Source organism: Loxodonta africana, chromosome 6 (assembly GCF_030014295.1).
Source record: "Loxodonta africana isolate mLoxAfr1 chromosome 6, mLoxAfr1.hap2, whole genome shotgun sequence".
Lineage (NCBI taxonomy): Eukaryota > Metazoa > Chordata > Mammalia > Proboscidea > Elephantidae > Loxodonta > Loxodonta africana.
In genome coordinates, this window is record NC_087347.1 from 107,831,082 (window position 1) to 107,854,808 (window position 23,727).

Sequence of the window (23,727 nt, forward strand, 5' to 3'; positions counted from 1 at the left end):
GCTATGCTAGTGAGAGAGAAAATTATTAGGATAGGACAAATATTATGACCTACTTACTAAAAACTAACTTAAGTAGTTTATTCATAAGGAACTGAACTATCATCAGAGTCCCATGTGGCATTAGAAATATTGTGCTAACAAAAGCAAATGCCTGCTTACAAAAATGTCTTTATTATTTTAATAGGTTCGATTAATTTTTGCCTTTTGATGCATCCAAGTGCTCCCTCAAACGAGAATTCTGTGAAAGTCACTAAGGCCAAAATTCTCATTAATTATAGTTTTGCCCTTGCTGAATTATACGTTTTTACAAATAACTCTCAGTAATCATCTAAAGAAGGTCCGTAAGTGGAAATAGGCCTTTGCCACTACTGCTCTGTGTCAAATTCAATTGCACCTCACTGACTGTGCTAATTTCATGTATGATTCTCAGTCTTTAGAGCTGAACTATGTGAATCTCCTTGCTTTCTTTTGCAATTCAACCCAAAACTAAGACCAAACCCACTGCCACCAAGTCAATTCTGATTCATAGATATTCTATAATTATCTCTTAAAGTTACCCTTTCTAACCAGTTTTTTAAAATTAAATATTTTCCCTTTCCTTGACAGATTAAAAAAATGCACTAAACTAGGTGATTTAAAAAATGCGTCCAATATGACAGATGTGGGCAATCTTTTCTCTCTTTGCTTCAGCTGTCCAAAAAACATTGATGATATTTTTTGGGGGGTTGGGGGGGAGCAGGCTTAGGTTATGATCTTTAGATGACTTAATAATCCTTGAAATGATTATTATGGAGCTTCTTTTTACTTACATGTAATTAAAAAATGAAAACAATACTAAACATGGAAACAAGGATAAGGAATTCAAACATGATTTTTCCTATGGCTACTTCAAAAACTTTTTTTACGATGTCCAAAATTTTTAATTATATAATTTTTTTTTTAATTTCTGTTGCCTGTGTTTTGCTGGTTCCCTAGACACATAATTAGCTGGACACTAAATAATCCAAGATAGATTAAAAAAAAAAAAAGTGTATTTGGACTGTATGCAAAATGGTCTATCCACCAGTCCAAGCTCCTTCCACCTCTGCTGGAGGTACTTAGCAGAGAAGGCAGCAATGTACATATTTCATGGGAAATAGATTCCTCTGAAGGAAGGCAGAGAGGTGGGAAATGAAATTTGTTCTTTATGGTGTGCACTTGTTTTCTACTCTGGCCTATTACTTCTTATGTAGCTGTGCTTTCTCTCCCAAGATGTGGAATGACAATTACATAGAAAGCAATGAAAGTAGGCATGCTACAACTGCAGACTCCCAGGTGGGTGCCCCCAAACTTTGAGCAAAATATGCATGAAATTAATGGCAAGGAAAGAGTTGAGCTTGCCTCTGTTTTTTATGGGAAAAAAAATGTCCCAGGACAAAATTGAACCCTAGACACATTTACTGAATATGACATCAAGTACGTAGAGATTATTAGTAAGTACACACATGACCATACCCACACATATTTATCCATGTGCGCACACAGACACACATAATTGGGGAGTAATACTCATATAGAAAAAATTCGTTTGGGTGTTGTCGTTGTTGTTGTTGTTAGATGCTGTTGAGTCAGTTCCAACTCATAGCAACATTATGTACAACATAATGATCATAAGGTTTTCACTGGGTAATTTTTTTAGAAATATATCACCAGGTCCTTCCTCCTAGTCTTAATCTGGAAGCTCCACTGAAACCTGTCCACCATGGATGACCCTGCTGATACTTGAAATACCAGTGGCGTAGCTTCCAGCATCACAGCAACATGTAAGCCACCACGGTGCAACAAACGACAGATGAATGATGGGTTTTGGCATGAAGTAACTCTCCCCATTAATTGCTATCTTTCAATTTCAGCCTAGACCAGAAGAAATGAGACATGCCCCCAAAACAACATGCCAAAGCCAGTCTATTTTTCAGTCACTTCTCCTCTAAGAGAATCAGGAATAATAGTAATAAGCCATGCATAGCAGGGAGATAACAAATCAAATGTTTCTGGTTAGGCTACAGAATTGACAGGATTTCCTGATTAAGATCTAAAATAATTTCATTTTTTTCTACAAAAAAGTATACAGTCAAACCACACATACTTTCTCAAGTTCTCTGTTTTACTAAAAGTACACAAAGTGATGACAAGGAATACTGACAAATGCTTTTTCATCAAAATCTCTACAGCAAATCAATTGACAACTCCACATACCCAGGACCAGAACAATTTAGAATGAAGTCAAATCCAAGGAATGCCCAAAGGCAGTGTGTCCAGCATGTGCCTCTGAACAGAAAATCAGTATACTCATTCTTCCTTCTGCTCTACTGGAAGCTCGATTTGGCTTTAAGTTTTCCATTCTGCTCCACAAACTCCGAGACCTCTGTCAAAGAAGAGAGTTAGATTGTTAGTTTAATTGTCATGGATAGCAACAAAGCATCCTCATTCTGAAACCAGACAAGCCCAATCCCATTATGAATAAGCTTTAGAAAGAAAGCAATTTCTAAGTGAAATGCTGACATTTTATTTACAATTATTGAAAATATGTGATTTTATTATATGCTGTTTTCCACTGTGGTAAAGGTGGGATTTTGACCTTATAAAAATAATTTCAAAGGTGCTTTCTAGGAGACAGAGCTATATTGTAGCTTCCATGATGCCCATGGAAACCCTGCTGGTGTAATGGTTAAGTGCTAATCCTGCTAACCAAAAGGTTGGCAGTTCGAATCTGCCAGGCGCTCCTTGGAAACTCTATGGGGCAATTCTACTCTGTCCTTTATGGTCGCTATGAGTCGGAATTGACTCGATGGCAATGGGTTTTTTTTTTTTAGATGCCTATAATTTTATAACTATATGTATATATATATATATATATTAGATGCCTGTAACTATACGGAAAACCCTGGTGGCGTAGTGGCTAAGTGCTACAGCTGCTAACCAAAGGGTTGGCAGTTCGAATCCACCAGGCACTCCTTGGAAACTCTATGGGGCAGTTCTACTCTGTCCTATAGGGTCGCCATGAGTTGGAATCGACTCGACGGCACTGGGTTTGGTTTGGTTTTATAACTATATGAACAAGTAGTTTATAAAGACATGTCAAATCATGAGTAAAAGAGCCATAAACATATTATTGAATGTGACTAAAAACTTGGTTCTTACTAACCTTTGAAAAGTACCTACTGATGGTGTTTTCTTAATAAAACATGAATAAAATCTCCTGTAAGTTTGTAATATCTTTATCCACTTCTGTACAATGGTTTCTTCTTCAGAGAAAATTTTAAAATTTGTGAAATATCTAATTCCTCCAAAGAAAACAAAAGTTGTATTTTTGATACTCCTACTATAGGAATTTTCCAAACTAGTTAGCAGCAGTTTTTCCTTCAATTTGCAAACAGCATAATTAAAAATCGTAGTTGTTTTTGCTTCTCTTTTCAGGTCAGACATCTCTATGGTATAGCTGTGTTTGAAAACTATTTGTATGCCACCAATTCTGACAACTACAATATCATAAGGATAAATCGATTTAATGGTACTGAAATTCATTCATTAATTAAAATGGAAAATGCTAGAGGAATCCGAATCTATCAAAAAAGAACTCAACCAACAGGTAAGACACACAAGCCTTCTTCATAGCCTTCATAATGGCAGACCGAATGGGGACATAGTTCTTGTGCTTGGGTATGGAGTTAGATTGGGTAAGTCATAAATTCTCTGCTTTGAAAGCAAAAGTGTACATATCTGCTTGATAAAATGGAATAGAGATCTTTCACAAGTCTAAATGACAAATTGTTTAGTTCCTAGCGAATCATTCCTATAACCATAGAACTGAAATGATGGCTAGATTTAGGTTTAGGAAGGAGCTTTCAATCCTGATGTATGTAGACAGAAACCCATGTGCTAAAAGGCTTTTCTTTTCTTTTCTTTCTGTATCGTTTTGGGAGACAAATTTAAAATCAGATGACTATCTTGTAGTACTCACCCAGTATTCACAGCAGTCATTGGACTCTCCTGACTACATTATGATTGTTATTTAACATATTTCCATTAAAATAACTTTTAATGAGGAGGCTGCAATGTTTCTAAATATCTCTGAAAAATACAAACCAGCTATGTTTCACAATAGCTTATAGCAATATTTGTTCTGCAACATAAATGTGTACTTAATCACAGAAAAATACAACATAAAATCAACACCATCCTAAATTCCCATCATCCATTTATGCTTCAAATTAAAACTAACCTAGAGTGTGAGAAATTTTAAAGAGATCCAATTGAGGGAATGTATTGTTATGTTTATAGCAAATTCAAATTTGGAATTCAGTAGATAATCTTATTAGAATTTGATATGAGGATTTATTCATTCATCAGATATTCATTGACCATCTGCTTTTTGCCAGGAATAATTCTATGCATACTGGGAACACAGCAGTTAATCAAAAGAAGAAGAATTCCTGGCTTTATGAGATTTCCATCCTAGTGGAGAAAATATAATGTATACATAGGCAGTGACTCGTTACCATTGAGTCAACTCCAATTCATGGTGACTCTATCTGTGTCAGAGTAGAACTGTGCTCCATAGCATTTTCAATGGCTGATTTTTAGAAGTAGATCACCAGGCCTTTGTTGAAAGGAGTCTCTGGGGAGACTGAAACCTCCAGGCTTTTAGTTAGCTGCTGAGTGCATTAATGATTTGCCCTACCCAGGACTTCATACATATACACGCACACACACACACATATATACATAAAAAAGGAAGAAAGGACAGAACAATGAAAGGAAGAATTATACTGGAAAGTAATAACTGCTATGGAGTAAAGGAAAAAAACAAGTTAGGCAGATAAGGAATGCAAAGGATAGGGGCTATTTACAGTTTTATATTAGGTGGTTAGAGGAAGCCTCACTGAGAAGATGACATTATATGAAAACTTGAAGTAACTAAAAGAGAAAAGTATTCGGCTATGTGGAGAAAGAGCATTGCAGGTAGAGAAATGAGCAAGCACAAACAAGGGCCCTGAAGAAGGAGCATGCATAGAATGGTCAAGGAAGACCAAGGAGGCTTGTATGTCTGAAGCAGAGTGAGAAAGGGGAAGAGAAATAGGAAATAAGACTGGAGAAGTGAGGTAGACCTATAATAACTAGGGCCTTGTACACTATTGTATAAACTTTGGCTTTACTTTTAGTAACTTGAGGAGTCCTTAGAAAGCACTAAGCAGAGGAGTCTCATGATCTGATGGACATTTTAAAAGACCAGTATAGTTACTGGGTTAACAATAGCCTGTGAGGTTATAAGAGTGGATGGTTAGAGAGAATGATGAATTAGATAGAATAGTATCAGTGAAGATGGTGAAAGGTAGTTAGATTTGAAGGTAGTGGGGTACCTTCAATGATAGGGGGTGTAAACCAAAGAGGATTCAAAGATAACAATGTTTTGACCTGTGCAACTGGAATAATGGAATTGTTTGAGATAGGAAAGACTAAGTATGCATCAGATTTGGAGGAAGAAATAAGAAGTTTAATTTTCACAGATTATATCAGATATATAGAATAAATCCAAGTGGAGATATCAAGTAGGTATTTGAATGTGCCGTGTGCGGAGTTCAGTGGTGGGGGAATCCAGACTGGACATAGCAATTTGGCAGCCACTGTCAGTCATATGTCATATAGATGACATTTAAAGCCATGGTAGTAAATACAGATGGAGAAGAGAATCATTCCAAATGATGGACTGGGGCACTCTAACAATAAGAAGGCAAGGAGAAGAGGAGGAAACACAGAGCTTGAGAAGAAGCATTTAAACCCAATTGACCATTGGATTTGCCAACATGGAACTCATTAGAATCTGACAAGAGTGTTTTCAGTGGAGTAAAGGAGTGAAAATATGAGTAGAATGGGCTTAAGAGAAGCAGGAAGAAAAATAATTGTAGAAAATAAGCACAGAAAATTTTGAGAAGTATTGATAAAGGTGGAACAGAGAAATGGGGAGAGAGTTGAAAGATTGCTGTGGGGATTTGAGTTAAAAGAAGCTATTTTTTTTTTTCAAGATAGGGAAAAATAGCACAGTTGTATGCCAGTGGGAATAAACCAATGGAAAGAGAAAAGTAATGATGAAAGTGAAAAGTAGAATGTTGCTGAGTAGGTGAGAGGAGATATGAACTAGTAAACATGTGGGGGTGGGGTTCGAGATAAAAACAGCACTCATAGTGGGAAAAGAAATAGTCAAAATTATATTCCATTCATCTGTTCACTTAGAAAGTGAGGAATACAAAGACACAATTTTTTAAAAGCACAGCACTTTTATTATTTAAAGGTAATTGCCAGAGCGTTCATCACAATTTCAATCAAGTGGTGATCTAACATAAATATAATTACAATAATACATAAAATCTGACTGGCATTATTCCTACTCTAGCTTCTTCTCCTTGACTCATCTTTCTTTTTCTCATGCTTTCCATATGGTAATGTTCCTATTTTTTTTTCCTCCAACTCTTAGAATCACGAAACATCTTTCGACTCCTCAATCTCTACACATAAACTCAGCCTTGTTCTTTTGACAATTATACACATACGCATACATTTTATTTTGAATTAGAGTTCTTGAAATAGCAGCAGACTTAAAATTGAAAAATATATTTACATATATTGTGTTAGCACCTCTCCACAGAGTAAAGATAATCACTGAATCACATTTCTTTCAGTTTAAGTTCCCAGGTGATGGATTATTTCAAATGCTAATATTTTTCTGCTTAACTACCTAAACTGGTATATTTTTACAGTATCTTTTATGTTTGCAAGAAATTTATTATTTAAAAAAGTAGCACAAGAATCATGTACCAAAAAATTATGTGACTTTTATTTTGCTCAAATGTGAACAGGTTAAATTAATATAGAAGTATTTTGTCTCCCAGAAATGTTTTTAAAAATGTAGCCTTAGGAGGATATTGGTGACTCCCTGCCTCTTCTTTGGGTTTACATGCTATTCCATTCGACTATGGTACTAAATAGTTGGGTAAATAGAACTTTGCTAGAATTCCCTCTTCTTGCAGTGTAAAAGCTTCAGCACACTGATGCACAGAATTATCTGGTCTTCAGAGAATTTCAAGCATGCTATTTTTCATTTGTTGTAGTCAGAAGCCATGCTTGTGAAGCGGATCCATACGGAATGCCAGGGGGATGTTCACACATCTGTCTGCTCAGCAGCAGTTACAAAACACGGACCTGTCGCTGCAAGACTGGCTTCAACTTGGGGAGTGATGGCAGGTCATGTAAAAGTATGTTGCTAAAATCATACATTTTGCCAGCAGCTACCACTTCAGAGTAGGGTTTTTAGTGTTAATTAACAGCATCAACACAATAATAACATGAGACTTCATCTGGTGAATTTTGCCAGTAAGTACATACCAGCCATTTTTCAAAATCGGCATTTAGTTTCCTTTCGTGATAATGTGAATGGGAAAGCTAATCAATCTGTAGTCACTGAGCTTATGGATCTTACAGAAACATACTTTAGATAAGATTTCTAGCAAGATTGTTTCTTTAATTTCCTAAAAAATGTTTTCTGGCCAATAAGCTAGGACCATTGGTTGGCCAGATTTTCTCTTGTCTGAACCAAGATGCCACTCCTTGTAACAGATATGTTGGTTAGCCCCACAGAAATGCACATACAGTAATCATTCCATTTGGGGAGTGAAATATGTGTCATAATTTAATTTTCCAGGTAACTGAAGCTATACTAAATATTAATCCATTTAAACATTTATTTAAAATATGTGTAATATGTGTTTTATTTTTAAAATATGCCAGAGTAATTTAACTGTTCTTTATTTAAATAAACTAATAGTTATAGATACATAAATAAAGGAATATTATAAGTTTAAATATTCTACAAAAAGTAGTTAGGGCTTTACTTAGTTTTCATAATCAGATCTATAATTTTTAATGTTACGATGCCCGCTTTTTACAGTGTCCTTTTTGTCTCCACCTTTGTCACACTGACAGCTTTTTATTTCCATTGATGTTCTTCTCTGATTACTCTCCTGCCAGCTCTTCACTTAAGCACACTGTCATGTGCTTACTGAGGATTGTGAAATGGTACCACTCAATTTGTTAGAATTAATCTAAATTTAGAGTTAATCTAAATTGCTTAGATTTAATAGTATAGTTTTAGTTAAGAACCCAAAAGGTGTAACTGTGATAAAGCATATGCATTTTAGTACTTCTTTTCCGTTTCTGATTTGCATTTCTAATTTTGTACTGAGTACTAGAAATGTAAAGATATTATGTCTCATGTTCCCGAGACTTTCTGGATCATTGAGATTACCGGATAATAAGCCTCTAGATGGGAAAAGCATTGTGGTGTGTGTGTGTGTGTGTGTGTGTGTGTGTGTGTGTGTGTGAGTGATTGAGGTTTTCAAAGTGGTTTCACTGCCACTTAGGAAGTGAGGGTTGGACACGCAAAGGTACAATCGCATGCGCGTCTCCATACGTCCGTGCATACATAAACATACATGTTTGGGGGTGAAAACCTAAGATCAGGGTTGCATATGATTCAAACATCCCTAACGTAATGTATCAGTCAAAATACATTTGTAGGAAACAGAAATGATTCTAGCTGTTTTAACCAGGTAGGGATTTGATGGACTTAGTTAGGTACTTACAAAATCGTTGGAGAGCCTAGAGTAGCAGCTTCTAGATTGGGTCCTCAGAACATTTCCCAAAAGCGACATCAAACTATCCTGGCAAGAAAGCTGCAACATCTGCTACAATCAGAATCCGGATCATGAGGAAGCCACAAAAGGAAATGTTAACTTCAAACGCACACCATTTTAGCTGAGATGAAGGGATTAGGAAGTTCGTACCACAACTATATATTAGTTCCAGAAACCTGTCACATCTGATAGACCCCCGCTAGGGGGGAAAAAAAAAAAAGCACCCTGTTCCTTGCCTCTTCATATTCACAAAGGTGAAGTGAGGAAGACAGCAGCTGAAAAAAAGCAATTGTTCCATTGGATACATAGCAGAAGCAGCAATGAGTCCCCTGCCTCATTCCCACATTCCAAACTTGAGCTAATACATCTGATTTTAGGTACTTAAAGCCAGAGCTCTAGCTACATAAGTGTCTACAGAATGTAGTTTTCGGTTCCCGCCCCCCCCCCCCCCCCCCCCCGTCTGTAGTACAGAAAGACAAATTAGAGGAAGCTTTGGAGTAAGTATTATAACTAAAAAACAAGGTAAAACAAAAGGGGAAATTTGTTTACCTTCCTTATTTAAAAGACATACACACACACATATACACACACACAGGCATATTAAACTAAAGAAGCACTGGGTTTACCAATCATGAATAAAAACATCAATTAAAAATGAAAAGAAAAGTTGCCAAGAATGTGTATTGTGAAGTGAGCATTGCTAATGGAATTAGAAATTGATATGACTTTGGAGAGACATTGGTAGTATATATAAGGGCCATAACACTGATAATTCTATCTGACAAGTATTCCCTCTTTTGATTGAGAAAATTCATTATAAATGTATTTATAATGACAAAAACTCAGAAACAATCTAAATATTCAACAACATGTAAGGAGCTGACTGTATTATATTATCGGTCTAGCTGTGAACATTATGCTGTCATTTGAAAGAATGTGTTGAAGGCCTTTTAATGACATGACAAAATGTCATTCGGTTAAAAAAAAAAAGTGTACTAAAATGCATGTACAAGATCCCAATGGTTTAAAAGCAAAAGTATCTATGTATACACAACTGGGAGAAAATAATCAGAACTGTTAATGTTTTTTTAATGTATCTGTACTAACTTTACAATCATATAAAATATTATTTTAAAAGGAAATAATCCTGTAATTTTGATAAGCAGAGGCTGGGAGTGCAATGACGGGGAAGGAAGTTTATGTACTCTACCCAGTAATTCCATTTCTGGAAATGTATATTAGGAGATCATCTAAGGAAATGTCTAAAATACTATGTTGAAAAAATATGCTTAACTCAGTATTATTACAAAAATGAAAATAAAGGCAGCATAAAAACTGAGAATGGTCTTATAAATTATTGTATATTAAACAAAAAGAATATAAGGCTTAACATAATGGATCAACATAGAAAATTAGTTTGAGTCTAAATTTAAAAAATAAAAGTAGAATAGAAATTGAGTGTACTCTTCAATATAATTAAATATGGATTAGAAATATAGCCGTATAAATTAAATTTGAAGTAATCACATAATGGAATACTAGACATTAGTAAAAAAATGAAACAACTACAGCTACCACAGTTATACACAAAAGCAACACAGACGACTATCAGGATTATAATGAGAATAAAATTCACTTACAGAATAGTTCACACATGCACTTCAAACATGCAAAATTTAACAATCTACTGTTGGGGAATATATAATACATGTATGCTAAAACTCATATCTATATCTATCTATCTGTATGATAAAGACAAGAATCAGGGTGTTGGATATCTCTGAGATGGGAGAGGGGTTGATACATCCATGCCTCACATTGTGCTGAAAATACTTGTCAGACCTCTGCTAGGTACGTGTTGTTTGTTTTATTTTTATTCTAACACTAATTTTAAAAGAAAGGTGAAAGAGAACATATAAAATCATATTGTTTGTATTAAAGGTTTGGGTTATGAGCGATTGCTTTTTTTTTTGCTTTTCTTTTGTTTCTAAATGTTCTATAAAGTAATTACTCTACTAAGTATCTCAATAATGGTGTAGCTATCCAAATACAATTGACTCATTTGCAGCCTCAGTTTTTTTAAATAAAACTCAGTTGATTTTCCCTTCATATAAAGTGCTTCCCTAAAAATGATATAGAATAAGCCAAGCATAGGATGCCCTAGTAAATTTGAGTGTTGTATATGTATTTTTCTGTGGAAATCCGAAAGAGGCAATTTGCTCTATAGATATAGCTACCTTGATTCTGACATTTTTAATTCGAGACAGTTTTTTTGTTGTTGTTTGTTTTTTTTGTGAGTTATTGTTTTGTTTTTGGTAAGGGTTGTGTTGTACATCAGAGTTGCTGGCAGACAGCATCAGTCCCTAACATTCTAATTAGAGTGTGAAGAAAAAAATGATGCTCTAACTGGTAGTTGATTTCGTTTCTTAAAAGAATAAATCAAGTGTTTGGACATCTGTAATATACCCTCGTGCAAGTCAGCCATGCTGTTTAATTCTTTTTGCTTGATTGTGACAGTCTGTGGATATAATCTCTGGGGTGTTGTATTTTAAATTTTTTGGAAATTTTTAGCATTGTCAAATATAATGATGCTACATTTGGTATCTACATAAAATGTTAGATATATTGCAATGGATCGTAAGTTTAAATGTGCCAGATGTTTTAATAGATGTCCATTTTGCACAGTTACAAGTTATCCAATGATCTGTTATGGTTTTGCTGTACAGACAGTTACAGACAAAAGAATAATTAACTAAATATAACCTATTCATGGAAGTAATTTCTATTTTAATTAAAGTAATGCAATTAGCTGGCCTTCTTGCATCGAGATACATTTGGCACATTTTAGAGTTTAATTTCGGGTATTGAATTTAAAAAATGCTAATTGTGCCAGTTAATTAAACAGTGGTATTATGCAGTGTAAAGAAGATTAGGCAGCATCAGTTGTTTATGCTTGTAATCTTTCTTCTGCAGGACCAAAGAATGAGTTGTTCCTCTTTTATGGGAAAGGACGCCCAGGAATTGTTAGAGGAATGGACTTGAATACCAAGATAGCTGATGAATACATGATTCCCATAGAAAATCTGGTAAACCCTCGGGCTTTAGATTTTCATGCAGAAACCAATTATATCTACTTTGCTGACACCACCAGTTTTCTAATTGGCCGACAGAAGATAGATGGTACGGATCGAGAAACCATCCTGAAAGATGGTAAGCAACACTGCCTGATGTTAACATCAAGCTGCCCAGAGATAAAATACTTTAAAAGGATAACTCTACGTATGTCAGACTAACTTTAACCAAAACCCAGTTTCTTCTTGCTGATATAAAATACTTGTTAATTTTTTTTCAATAACTTTATTTCTAAGTTTTTTTTTTTTTTTTACATACCAGAGTATTAAAACTTTGATTATAAACTTGAACTTGCAATTGTCCCCTACACTTTAAATATTATAGGAATTAAATTGGACTGTTATCCACCTTCAGGGAAAATATGGATTTATAATTATATGTTTACAGTTCTATACGGTGAACATAACATTTGTTTTATAAGTATTTGGCTCTCATTAGAATATTGGTCACAGACTGAAAGTACATTTAAAATAATCAATGGTCCCATTGTCATCGCAAGTCTTATGTGTTGTCTCTTACTTTATAAATCATTAAAATGGAGTTCTCTAGGGTTGTCCATGAAATATTTGTATCTACAAAGAAGCTTTAATTAAATATATCCATTTATAGTCACTGATACACATATGCAACTGTGCGCATATACAGGTATGCATACAACGTTATTAAAATCAACGTGTTTCATAAATTATTGAGCTTAGGGATAACCAATCCAATAACAAAACAATACAGCTTTGGAACAAGTAGATAAAGTGTTTAATAATAAAGCAAAACAGATTTTTCACTTTAGCTACATTAATGACTCCGGACCTCATTTGCCTCATATATAAAGCCTGCTTACTTCTTCACTACTTCAGAAATCTGTGACTTAGTGAATATTAATTGTATGCTTTATTATGTGAAACACATTGTGGTAGGTATCTTTTAGGTGATACTAGGAATTGTAAGAAAGGAACAGTGCTTTCAAGGAGTTAAAAATCTACCTTTGGAGATAATATAAACAAGCAAAAATTATTAAAATACTTTTATATAAATAAAAAAAATTGCAGCATTTTATTACCACATCCAAAGCTGTGCCAAATTAGTATATGATTAATGAAGAACAAACGAGATTCCACAGGAAAGAAAAGATTGCTTTAAGTAGGTGTGATCAGGGGAGCCCTTGTGGAGAATGTGGTATCTAGGCCGGATATTAAAAGAAGAATGTTTAAGGGGGAAAGGAGGACATTTCAGCATCAAGGAATTCTACCAAAAAAAAAGGCTTCAGAAAGAGAATGAGGAGAACATTTAAGCAGACCATGACTGGGGGTTTTGTTTGCAGGTAATAGTAACAGAAGAGATGTGGAAGTTGAAGGTGTTGAATTAAAAGGCTTTGCATGTGAGTGAAGGGGTGTGTATTTTATACTGAAGGGCAACAGACAGAAAATGATTTTATGCTGAAAAATAGCAGGGATGAATTGATATTTTTGGACAATTAATCTGGTTTTGGAGTGAAGAATGAATTGGGGAGAGGAAGGGGAGAAAATACTGGTTGAGGGATGGAATTAAGTTATTTACATCGTAAGTGTTGATGACCGGTGGTCTCTCCAATCTTTTGGAAGGAACGGAGGGATCATGAGAAGTTTACTCATTCCACTCAGCTTTTTTTTTTTTTAAATCAAACATTTCATGATTAAAAACTACACTACACTTTCCGTCAGTGATAGGTATTGTGCTAAAATGAAAAAAAAAAAGTTTTTTTTTTTTTGGTCTTTTTTATAGTTTACAGATTAAGACAATGTACATCTACCATGGCTTAATGTTCTTATGGAATGTCTAATAAATATTACTATCTGGACAACATATTGGAAGTGACAGAGTTGGAAGTGACAGAGACTGCCTCCCTACTTTTCTGTGACTTCTTTTCTCTGTAATGTGGTAGCAGATGATAAACCCGCAAAAACCAAACCTATTGCCATTGAATGGATTCCGACTCATAGTGACCCTATAGAACAGAGTAGAACTGCCCCATAGAGTTTCCAAGGAGCAAGGGAACTGATATTTTTGCTTCAGCTTAGTGTTCTACCTAGTAATCCTAACTTATCGGTGATATTGGTGGTTCTTTCCCTTCTACCATAGCAACCGAGATCAGTTGTAATATCCACCTGACTGCCAGGCAGAGCTGTAAGGTGTTGGTTTGATGGTTGAGGGAACATTTTCAGGGTTTTGAGAACATTTTGTAGATTTCACACCTCAAATGTGTTTAGCCTTTTGATACTCCAATATTAAGGGGCAGCTTAACATCTTTTTATTAGTTTGTCTCTTTTCTTACCAGTAAGGAGAATGATAATAGACATCGTAATAGAAGACATGTCAAAACGGAAGATTGCTTTTGGCAAATGATAACCTGTGAACCTCCAAATCAAGAAAATTAAGTTCTATCAGTATTTACTTATTTAGGTTGAGAGTCTACCACTCAACCTGAAGACTGAAAGGCAATGCTTAATTTGGCAAATGGTTTTATAAGCTTGGTGTGAATTCTGTGTCTCAGGATAAATGTGTATTGCTTCAAGTACAAGGCTGTAACGATTCTGCTGTTTGTAAATAAAACATAAATAGCTTGGACATTCTTAGTGTAAGATCACACTCTATAAAGAAAAGGAAAACTTGTTTTTTTTTCAAAAAAGATCCATCTCCGTTCATTTTTTGATTTTTGTTTTTCTCCCAGAAGTTTATTGAAAACCTTCTAAGTTTGGGATATTTTGTCAGCTCTGTTTGTGGAATTTTGTGGGTTAAAACATTAGTAGTTAAGTAAATAAAGAGGAAAAGTTACCTAGAGAGAGAAAGCCTTCGTCTGGAGTCAGTGCCCTGAATTTGGATTTCTAAGGTTACTGGACTGTGAGAGAATAAACTTCTGTTAAAGCCATCCACTTGTGGTATTTCTGTTATAACAGCACTAGATGACTAAGACAATTTGTGATACTCACATATATATCTCAATAATTATTGAAAATATCTGTGAGATGAAGACATATTATTGATTTAATAAAAGTAAAATTCTATAAGGACAAAATGTTTAACAATCTGTATTTTCATCCCCTTAGAAATTCTGTCAAAGTTTTTTTTTTAATTAGTACTCTATTTTTTTAAATTAATTACATGGGTTATTAATTTTTCCAGTCAATAAATAGTAGGTGACTTTTATGGCCCAGGTGCTGTTCTGGATGATGGGAATGATACAGTATTAGGGCAAAGCTTCTTATTTAGCTTATATCAAACAATGGCAGGCAGACAATAAACAAGTAAAAATATACATGAACAAATAATGATAAGCAGTATAGAGAAAATAGAATAAAGTGATAACTGGAAAGGTCAAGAGGAGGCAAAATTAGATTGGATGGTCAAAGAATTTAAATCAGCTGATCTTGCCAGGTATAATTGTTATTTTCTCTGTGAGAACAAGACAGATGCTCTTAATAAGATTGAATTCGTTTTTATCTTCTTGGGTGTCCTGTCCAAGATTCATTTTTCATTGTAGTATTAATCCTAGCTTCCAGCAGAAAGGACAATATATAAAAATGGAAATTTGCTATTCAATTTATTATTGCATGTATCCCATTAGTCAATAGTTGTTTTTAAACTGAATAAATTAATTTTACTGGGAAATTATATATATGGAGCCCTGGTGGAGTGGTTCACAGCATGGCTGCTAACCAAAAGGTTGGCAGTTTGAATCCACCAGCACCTCCTTGGAAACCGTATGAGCCAGTACTATTCTATCCTTTGGGTTGCTATGAGTCAGAATCCGCTCAGTGGCAATGGGAGATATATATATATGTTGTTGTTAGGTGCCGTCGAGTCAGTTCTGACTCATGGCGACCCTATGAACAACAGAACAAAACACTGCCCGGTACTGCGCCATCCTTACAATCGTTAATATGCTTGGGAATATTGTTGCAGCCACTGTGTCAATCCACTTTGTTGAGGGTCTTCCTCTTTTCCGCTGACCCTGTACTCTGCCAAGCGTGATGTCCTTCTCCAGGGACTGATCCCTCCTGACAACATGTCCAAAGTAGGTAAGACACAGTCTCGCCATCCTTGCTTCTAAGGAGCATTCTGGTTGTACTTCTTCTAAGACAGATTTGTTCGTTCTTTTGGCAGTCCATGGTATATTTAAAATTCTTCGCCAACACCACAATTCAAAGGTGTCAATTCTTCTTCAATCTTCCTTATTCATGCTCCAGCTTTCACATGCATATGACGCGATTGAAAATAGCGTGGCTTGGGTCAGGCACAAGATGACATCTTTGCTTTTCAAAACTTTAAAGAGGTCCTTTGGAGCAGATTTACCCAATGCAATGCATCTTTTGATTTCTCAACTGCTGCTTCCATGGGTGTTGACTGTGGATCCAAGAGAATGAAACCCTTCACAACTTCAATCTTTTCTCTGTTTATCATGATGTTCATTGGTCCAGTTGTGAGGATTTTTGTTTTCTTTATGTTGAGGTGCAGTCCATACTGAAGGCTGTGGTCTTTGATCTTCATTAGTAACTGCTTCAAATCCTCTTCACTTTCAGCAAGCAAGGTTGTGTCATCTGCATAACGCAGGTTGTTATTAAGTCTTCCTCCAATCCTGATGCCTCATTCTTCTTCATATAGTGCAGCTTCTCGGATTATTTGCTCGGCATACAGATTGAATAGGTATGGTGAAAGAATACAACCCCGATGCACACCTTTCCTGACTTTAAACCAGTCAGTATCCCCTTGTTCTGTCTGAACAGCTGCCTCTTGATCTATGCAAAGGTTCCTCATGAGCACAATTAAGTGTTCTGGAATTCCCGTCCTTTGCAGTGTTAGCCATAGTTTGTTATGATCTACACAGTCGAATGTCTTTGCGTAGTCAATAAAACACAGGTAAACATCCTTCTGGTATTCTCTGCTTTTAGCCAGGATCCATCTGACATCAGCAATGATATCCCTGTTTCCACTTCCTCTTCTGAAACCAGACTGAATTTCTGGCAGTTCCCTGTCGATATGCTGCTGCAGCCGTTTTTGAATGATCTACAGTAGAGTTTTGCTTGCGTGTGATATTAATGATATTGTTCTATAATTTCCACATTTGGTTGGATCACCTTTCTTGGGAATAGGCATAAATATGGAACTCTTCCAGTCAGTTGGCCAGGAAGCTGTCTTCCATATTTCTTGGCATAGATGAGTGAGCACCTTCAGCGCTGCATCTGTTTGTTGAAACATCTCAATTGATATTCCATCAATTCCTGGAGCCTTGTTTTTTGCCAATGCCTTCAGAGCAGCTTGGACTTCTTCCTTTGGTACCATCGGTTCCTGATCATATGCCACCTCTTGAAATGGTTGAACATTGACTAATTCTTTTTGGTATAATGACTCTGTGTATTCCTTCCATCTTCTTTTGATGCTTCCTGCATCATTTAATATTTTCCCCATGGAATCCTTCACTATTGCAACTCAGGGCTTGAACTTTTTCTTCAATTCTTTCAGCTTGAGAAATGCCAAGCATGTTCTTCCCTTTTGGTTTTCCATCTCCAGCTCTTTGCACATGTCAGTATAATACTTTGTCTTCTCGAGCCACTCTTTGAATCTTCTGTTCAGTTCTTTTACTTCATCCATTCTTCCTTTTGCTTTAGCTGCTAGACATTCGAGAGCAAGCTTCAGAGTCTCCTCTGACATCCATCTTGGTCTTTTCTTTCTTTCCTGTCTTTTCAATGACCTCTTGCTTTCTTCATGGATGATGTCCTTGATGTCATTCCACAACTTGCCTGGTCTTCGGTCACTAGTGTTCAATGCGTCAAATCTGTTCTTCAGATGTTCTCTAAATTCAGGTGAGATATACTCAGTGTCATATTTTGGCTGTCGAGGACTTGCTCTGATTTTCTTCCATTTCAGCTTGAACTTGCATATGAGCAATCGATGGTCTGTTCCACAGTCAGCCCCTGGCCTTGTTTTGACTGATAATAATGAGCTTTCAAAATAGAAAGCATACTAAAATTGTTTTTCATATTGTTTCATATTTTTAAAGTATGAAAGAAAATATTCAAAGCATTTTTCCGGATTTGGAGTTATTAATATCTGCAGCTGTAACAAAAAAAAAAAAAATCTATAGTTTTAATACCCCACTGAAAACCCCACTGCCATCGAGTCGATTCTGACTCATAGCGACCCTATAGAACAGAATAAAACTGCCCCATAGAGTTTCCAGGGAGTGCCTGGCGAATTCAAACTGCTGACCTCTTGGTTAGCGGCCATCGTGCTTAACCACTACACCACCAGGGTTTCCATAGTTTTAATAGATCCCATAATTAAACTGGGCACTTGAAGTTACCATTTTATAAAAAATATAGGCTTTCTTTACTAAAGCTTTGTCCGAGTAGATATCTAGGGATAGTGTGGGCTGAAGAGGATGATAACATTTGTGCTGCTCATTTTGTTTGGCACTGATGAACGGAAAACTGAGTCTTTTTCTTCGGGTCATGTTATAATTAAGACAATGCAAATTTAAGATTTATACAACTGCATTTCTTGCCAACTGTAATCTTTTTCATTACAAATAAAATGTGTTCCCAAGTATACAAAATTTGACCTTGATATTATAATCAAATGCAAGTTTGGCAAAGGTTTTTGTCCTCCATATGTACCTTCTTAATTTTAGATAGCCTATACTCCCATGTGTCTGTCAGTTTGTTGTACTGTGGGGGCTTGCATGTTGTTTTGATGCTTGAAGCTATGCCACTGGTAATCAAATACCAGCAGGGTCACCCATAGTGGACAGGTTTCAGCTGAACTTCCAGACTAACACAGACTAGGAAGAAGGACCTGGTGGTATACTTCTGAAAAGAATTAGCCAGTGAAAACCTTATGAATAGTAGCAGAGCATTGTCTGATGTAGCGCCAGAGGATGAGCCCCTCAGATTGGAAGGCTCAAAAGATGACTGGGGAAGATCTACGTCCTCAAAGTACTGTCGACCTTAATGACATAGATGGAGTCAAGCTTTCAAGATCTTCATTTGCTGATGTGGCATGACTCAAAATAAGAAAAAACAGCTGCAAACATCCACTAATAATCAGAATGTGGAATGTACAAACTATGAGTCTAGGAAAATTGGAAATTGTAAAAAATGAAATGGAACACATAAACATTGATATTATAAGCATTAGTGAGCTGAAATGGACTGATACTGGGCATTTTGAGTTGGAGAATCCTATGGTCTAATATGCTGGAAATGACAACTTGAAGAGGAATGACATTGCATTCATCATCAAAAAGAACATTTCAAATCTATGCTGAAGTACAGAACTGTCAGGGATAGGATAATATCCATATGCCTACAAGGAAAACCAGTAAATACTAGTATTATTCAAATTTACACACTAACCACTAAGACAAAAATGAAGAAATTGAAGATTTTTACCAGCTTCTGCAGTCTGAAATTAATTGAACATGCAAACAGGATGCACTGATAATTACTGGAGATTGGAAAGCGAAAGTTGGAAACAAAAAAGCAGTACCAGCAGTTGGAAAATATGGCCTTGGTGGTAGAAATGATGCTGGAGATCGTATGATTGAATTTTGCAAGACCAAAGACTTATTCATTGCAAATACCTATACATACTACTATATGTGGACCTTGCCTGATGGAATACACAGGAATCAAATCAACTACATCTGTGGAAAGAGATGATGGAAAAGCTCAATATCATCAGTTGGAACAAGACCGGGGCTGACTGCGGAAAAGACCATCAATTGCTCGTATCCAAGTTTCAGTGGAAACTGAAGAAAATTGGAACAAGTCCAAGAGAGCCAAAGTACGATCTTGAGTATATCCCACCTGAATTTAGAGACCATCTCAAGAATAAATGTGTTGAGTTGAACACTAATGACTGAAGACCAGGCAAGTTGTGGAATGACATCAAAGTCATCATACATGAAGAAAGTAAGAGGCCATTAAAAAGACAGGAAAGAAAGAAAAGACAAAAATGGATATCAGAAGAGAAGCTTGCTCTTAAACATTGAGTAGCTAAAGTGAAAGGAAGAATTGAAGTAAAAGAGCTGAATAGAAGATTTCAAAGGACAGCTCGAGAAGACAAAGTATTATAATGACATGTGCAAAGACCTGGAGATAAAAAACCCAAAGGTAAGAACACGCTCCACATTTCTCAAGCTGAAAGAACTGGAAAAAAAAAAATTCAAACCTCGAGTTGCAAAACTGAAGGATTCTATGGGGAAAATATTGAATATTTGATATAGGAAGTATCAAAAGAAGATGGCAAAATACAGAGAATCACTATATCAAAAAGAATTGGTTGATGTTCAACCATTTCAGGAGGTAGCATATGATCAGGAACTGATGGTACTGAAAGAAGAGGTCCAAGCTGCACTGAGGGGAATGGTGAAAAACAAGGCTCCAGGAACTGATGGAACACCAAATGAGATGTCTCAACAAAGAGATGCAGTACTGGAAGTGCTCACTTTTCTATGCAAAGAAATTTGAAGACAGCTACCTGACCAACTGACTGGAAGAGATCCATATTTGTACCTACTCCCAAGAAAAGTGATCCAACCAAATGTGGAAATTATCAAACTATATCATTAATATCACACACAAGTAAAATTTTGCTCAAGCTCATTTAAAGGTGGCCACAGCAGTATGTCAACAGGGAACTGCCAGAAATTCAGGCTGGATTCAGAAGAGGACTTGGAAACAGGGATATCATAGCTGATGTCAGATGAATCTGGGCCAAAAGCAGATAATACCAGAAAAAAACGTTTACTTGTATTTTATTGCCTATGCAGAGGTATATGACTGTGTGGATCATAACAAATTGTGGATAATATCGTGAAGAATGGGAATTCCAGGACACTTAACTCTGCTCACGAATAACCTGTACCTAGATCAAGAGGCAGTTGTTTGGACAGGACAAGGGAATACTGAGTGGTTTAAAGTCAGGAAAGGTGTGCTTCAGGGTTGTATCCTTTCACTATACCTATTTGATCTGTATGCTGAGCAAATATTCTAAGAAACTGGAATATATGAAGAAGAATGGGGCATCAAGATTAACAAACTGCCTTATGCAGATGACATAACCTTGGTTGCTGAAAAGTGAAGAGAACTTGAAGCACTTATTGATAAAGGTCAAAAACCACAGCCTTCAGTATGTATTACACCTCAACATAAAGAAAACAAAAATTCTCACAACTGGATCAATTAACAACATCATGATAAATGCAGAAAAGATTGAGGTTGTCAAGGATTTCATTTTACTTGCATCCACAATCAATGCCCATGGAAGCAGCAGTCAAGAAATCAAAAGACACGTTGCATTGGACAAATCTGCTGCAAAAGGCTTCTTTAAAGTGTTAAAAAGCAAAGATGTCACCTTGAGGACTAAGGTGCGCCTGACCTAAGCCATGGTATTTTCAGTCACCTCATATGCATGTGAAAGCTGGGCAACAAATAAGGAAGAAAGAAGAATTGGGACCTTTGAATTGTGGTGCTGGGGAAGAATATTGAATATACCATGGACTACTAAAACTAGGAACAAATCTGTCTCAGATGAAGTATAGCCAGCATGCTCCTTAGAGGCAAGGATGGCAAGACTACGTCTCACATACTTTGGACATGTTACCAGGAGGGATCAGTACCTGGAGACAGACATCATGCTTGGTAAAGTAGAGGGTCAGGAAAAAAGGGGAAGACCGTCAAGGAGGTAGATTGACACAGTAGCTGCAACGATGGGTTCAAGCATTTCAGCAATTGTGAGGATGGCGCAGTATTGGGCAGTGTTTCATTCTGTTTTACATAGGGTTGCTATGAGTCAGAACCAACTCTAGGGCCCCTAACAACAACAACAACAACACTCTGAACAGCCCCAGGGTACCCACTAGATCCAGAATATAATCTATACTCAAATAATGCAGACTTTAAAATAAGATTGTAATTTTCTGCCCCTAGATACCTTTTTTTTTAGATACCATCTTTTGTTTTTGGATTTCGGTGAATTTCACCACTACAGAACTCTCTAGGAATTTCTAGTGTCTCATAAAGATTGAGTTTTCCAGTGATGAAACAAATATGATGAGATATCACTAACGGATTACTTTAGAAATTTCCTATGAAGTATGAATAGTGATCATGCCTTGCAAAACACTTTAAAATTAAGAACAAGACCTTATTGTTGGCTACTAGATTTCAGGTGAATATCAAACTCCTTTTTATGTTTTTAACTCCGAGTAGTCTCATAAAGAAACGCTCTAAGACTTTGAGAGATGTAGTAGTGCTCTCGCCAACCATTAAAGAAAATAATGAATACATTTTTCTGTCATGGAACAATTCTTAATTAAAACTGTTGAGAAGAGATTTGTGAGTGTTTGCAACACTTGAGAATCTAATGGGTACTGCTGTTCCACTGGGCATCGAGGATATATTCTGTTGGCACATATGGCTCTTGTTGACTACCAATATGATGTTTTTCCCGTAATTCACTTGTGACTTCAGTCCTGAAAGCGTATGTTCAGTTTTGTGTTTACTTCATATATAAGTGTTTCTCATACCTTTTAATGGTTCTCATGAAGTTGATGAGACATTTGAAAAAGCTTTAAGCTAATATATGTCTTCTTCTCTGAAAAGTAGACATGGACCTAAGAAGCTTGAAATCCAGGATCTAAAAGATAGTAAGTTATGGAATTGGCCATGGTGGATAAAGGGTTTTAGTAAACGTGGGGAAGACATCCGTCCCCTTATTTAATCTTCCACACAACATAAACATACATGCACGTGCATAAGCATGGACAAACGCACATATACACATACAGGCTCAGATTAGCTCTGGAAGCGTCTACAGAAAATTCTATTGTCTTATAAATGTTAGATTGCAGATAAGGTCAAAAGAGAGAATATGGAAATATTTGGCAATCTCCAAAGTGCCATGGAAGTATTATTACATATATGATTGTTAAGCATTCATATATATTCTGATGAGTAGAATTTTCTTATATACTTTATATAAATTAGCAAATTTTAGCATAAATTAAAATAGAAGAAATATATTCAACTGTAACTCAATTATCCTTACCATTATGTGATTTTTATTTGCTACTTCAGAAATCAATTTGGAATCCTTCATTAACCTAAGACTGCTATTATGAACATCAAATATAATTGTACTGTTACTTAGATTAATATAAACTTCTGATTGAAAAATCAGTCTTGGTTTACTTTGGGGGCTCAAAGTACAGAACACTAACTTGGCTACATCTACAATGCAAGCTGAAAATTTCATAAAACTACCCAATATGGAAGAATTTAAGGGTGTGGTAATAACTATGGTCTATTTTTTTTTTTTTTTTTTATGTAACCAGTAGAAGCAGCCCTGGTGGCTGCAGGGGTTAAGTGCTGGGCTGCTAACTGAAAAGTCAGAGGTTTGAACCCACTAGCTACTCTGCAGGAAAAAGGTGTGACATTCTGCTTCTATATTTACAGCCTTGGAAACCCTATGGGGCACTTCTACTGTGTCCTCTAAGGTCGCTATGAGTCTGAATAAACAGAGGCAATGGGTTTGGTGTAACCAGTATGTTAAAAATGTAACTGCAGTGTATCTAAAGTATAACTTTATTTTGCCTCTCGAATTCTTTAAAGTTTATTCACTAGAATAATGTTTCCTACCACAAATGAAAACTTGGTCAAACCCCAACCCTTTCTGCTCACATGCAGACAGCAGACAGACCTGTCAGTCACTTTAAGTCAGAAATACAGTCTCACTTCAGAAACTACAAGGTGCAATCTACTACATATACATATATATCAAAATTCTAAACTCAATTTGTCATCAAATCATCTCTTCTCTGCATGTGTGTTGCCTC

At 36.0% G+C, this 23,727-nt stretch overlaps 1 protein-coding gene across 1 annotated transcript in view; it reads left to right on the top strand.

Moving 5' to 3' along the window:
- Positions 1-23,727, top strand: part of LRP1B (LDL receptor related protein 1B) — a 1,749,164-nt gene that overhangs the window by 839,346 nt on the left and 886,091 nt on the right. Inside the window, exons 8-10 of the mRNA XM_064287257.1 lie at positions 3,457-3,628; positions 7,146-7,289; positions 11,700-11,936. Coding sequence (XP_064143327.1) covers positions 3,457-3,628; positions 7,146-7,289; positions 11,700-11,936 — 553 coding nt within the window. The remainder of the gene's footprint in view (positions 1-3,456; positions 3,629-7,145; positions 7,290-11,699; positions 11,937-23,727) is intronic.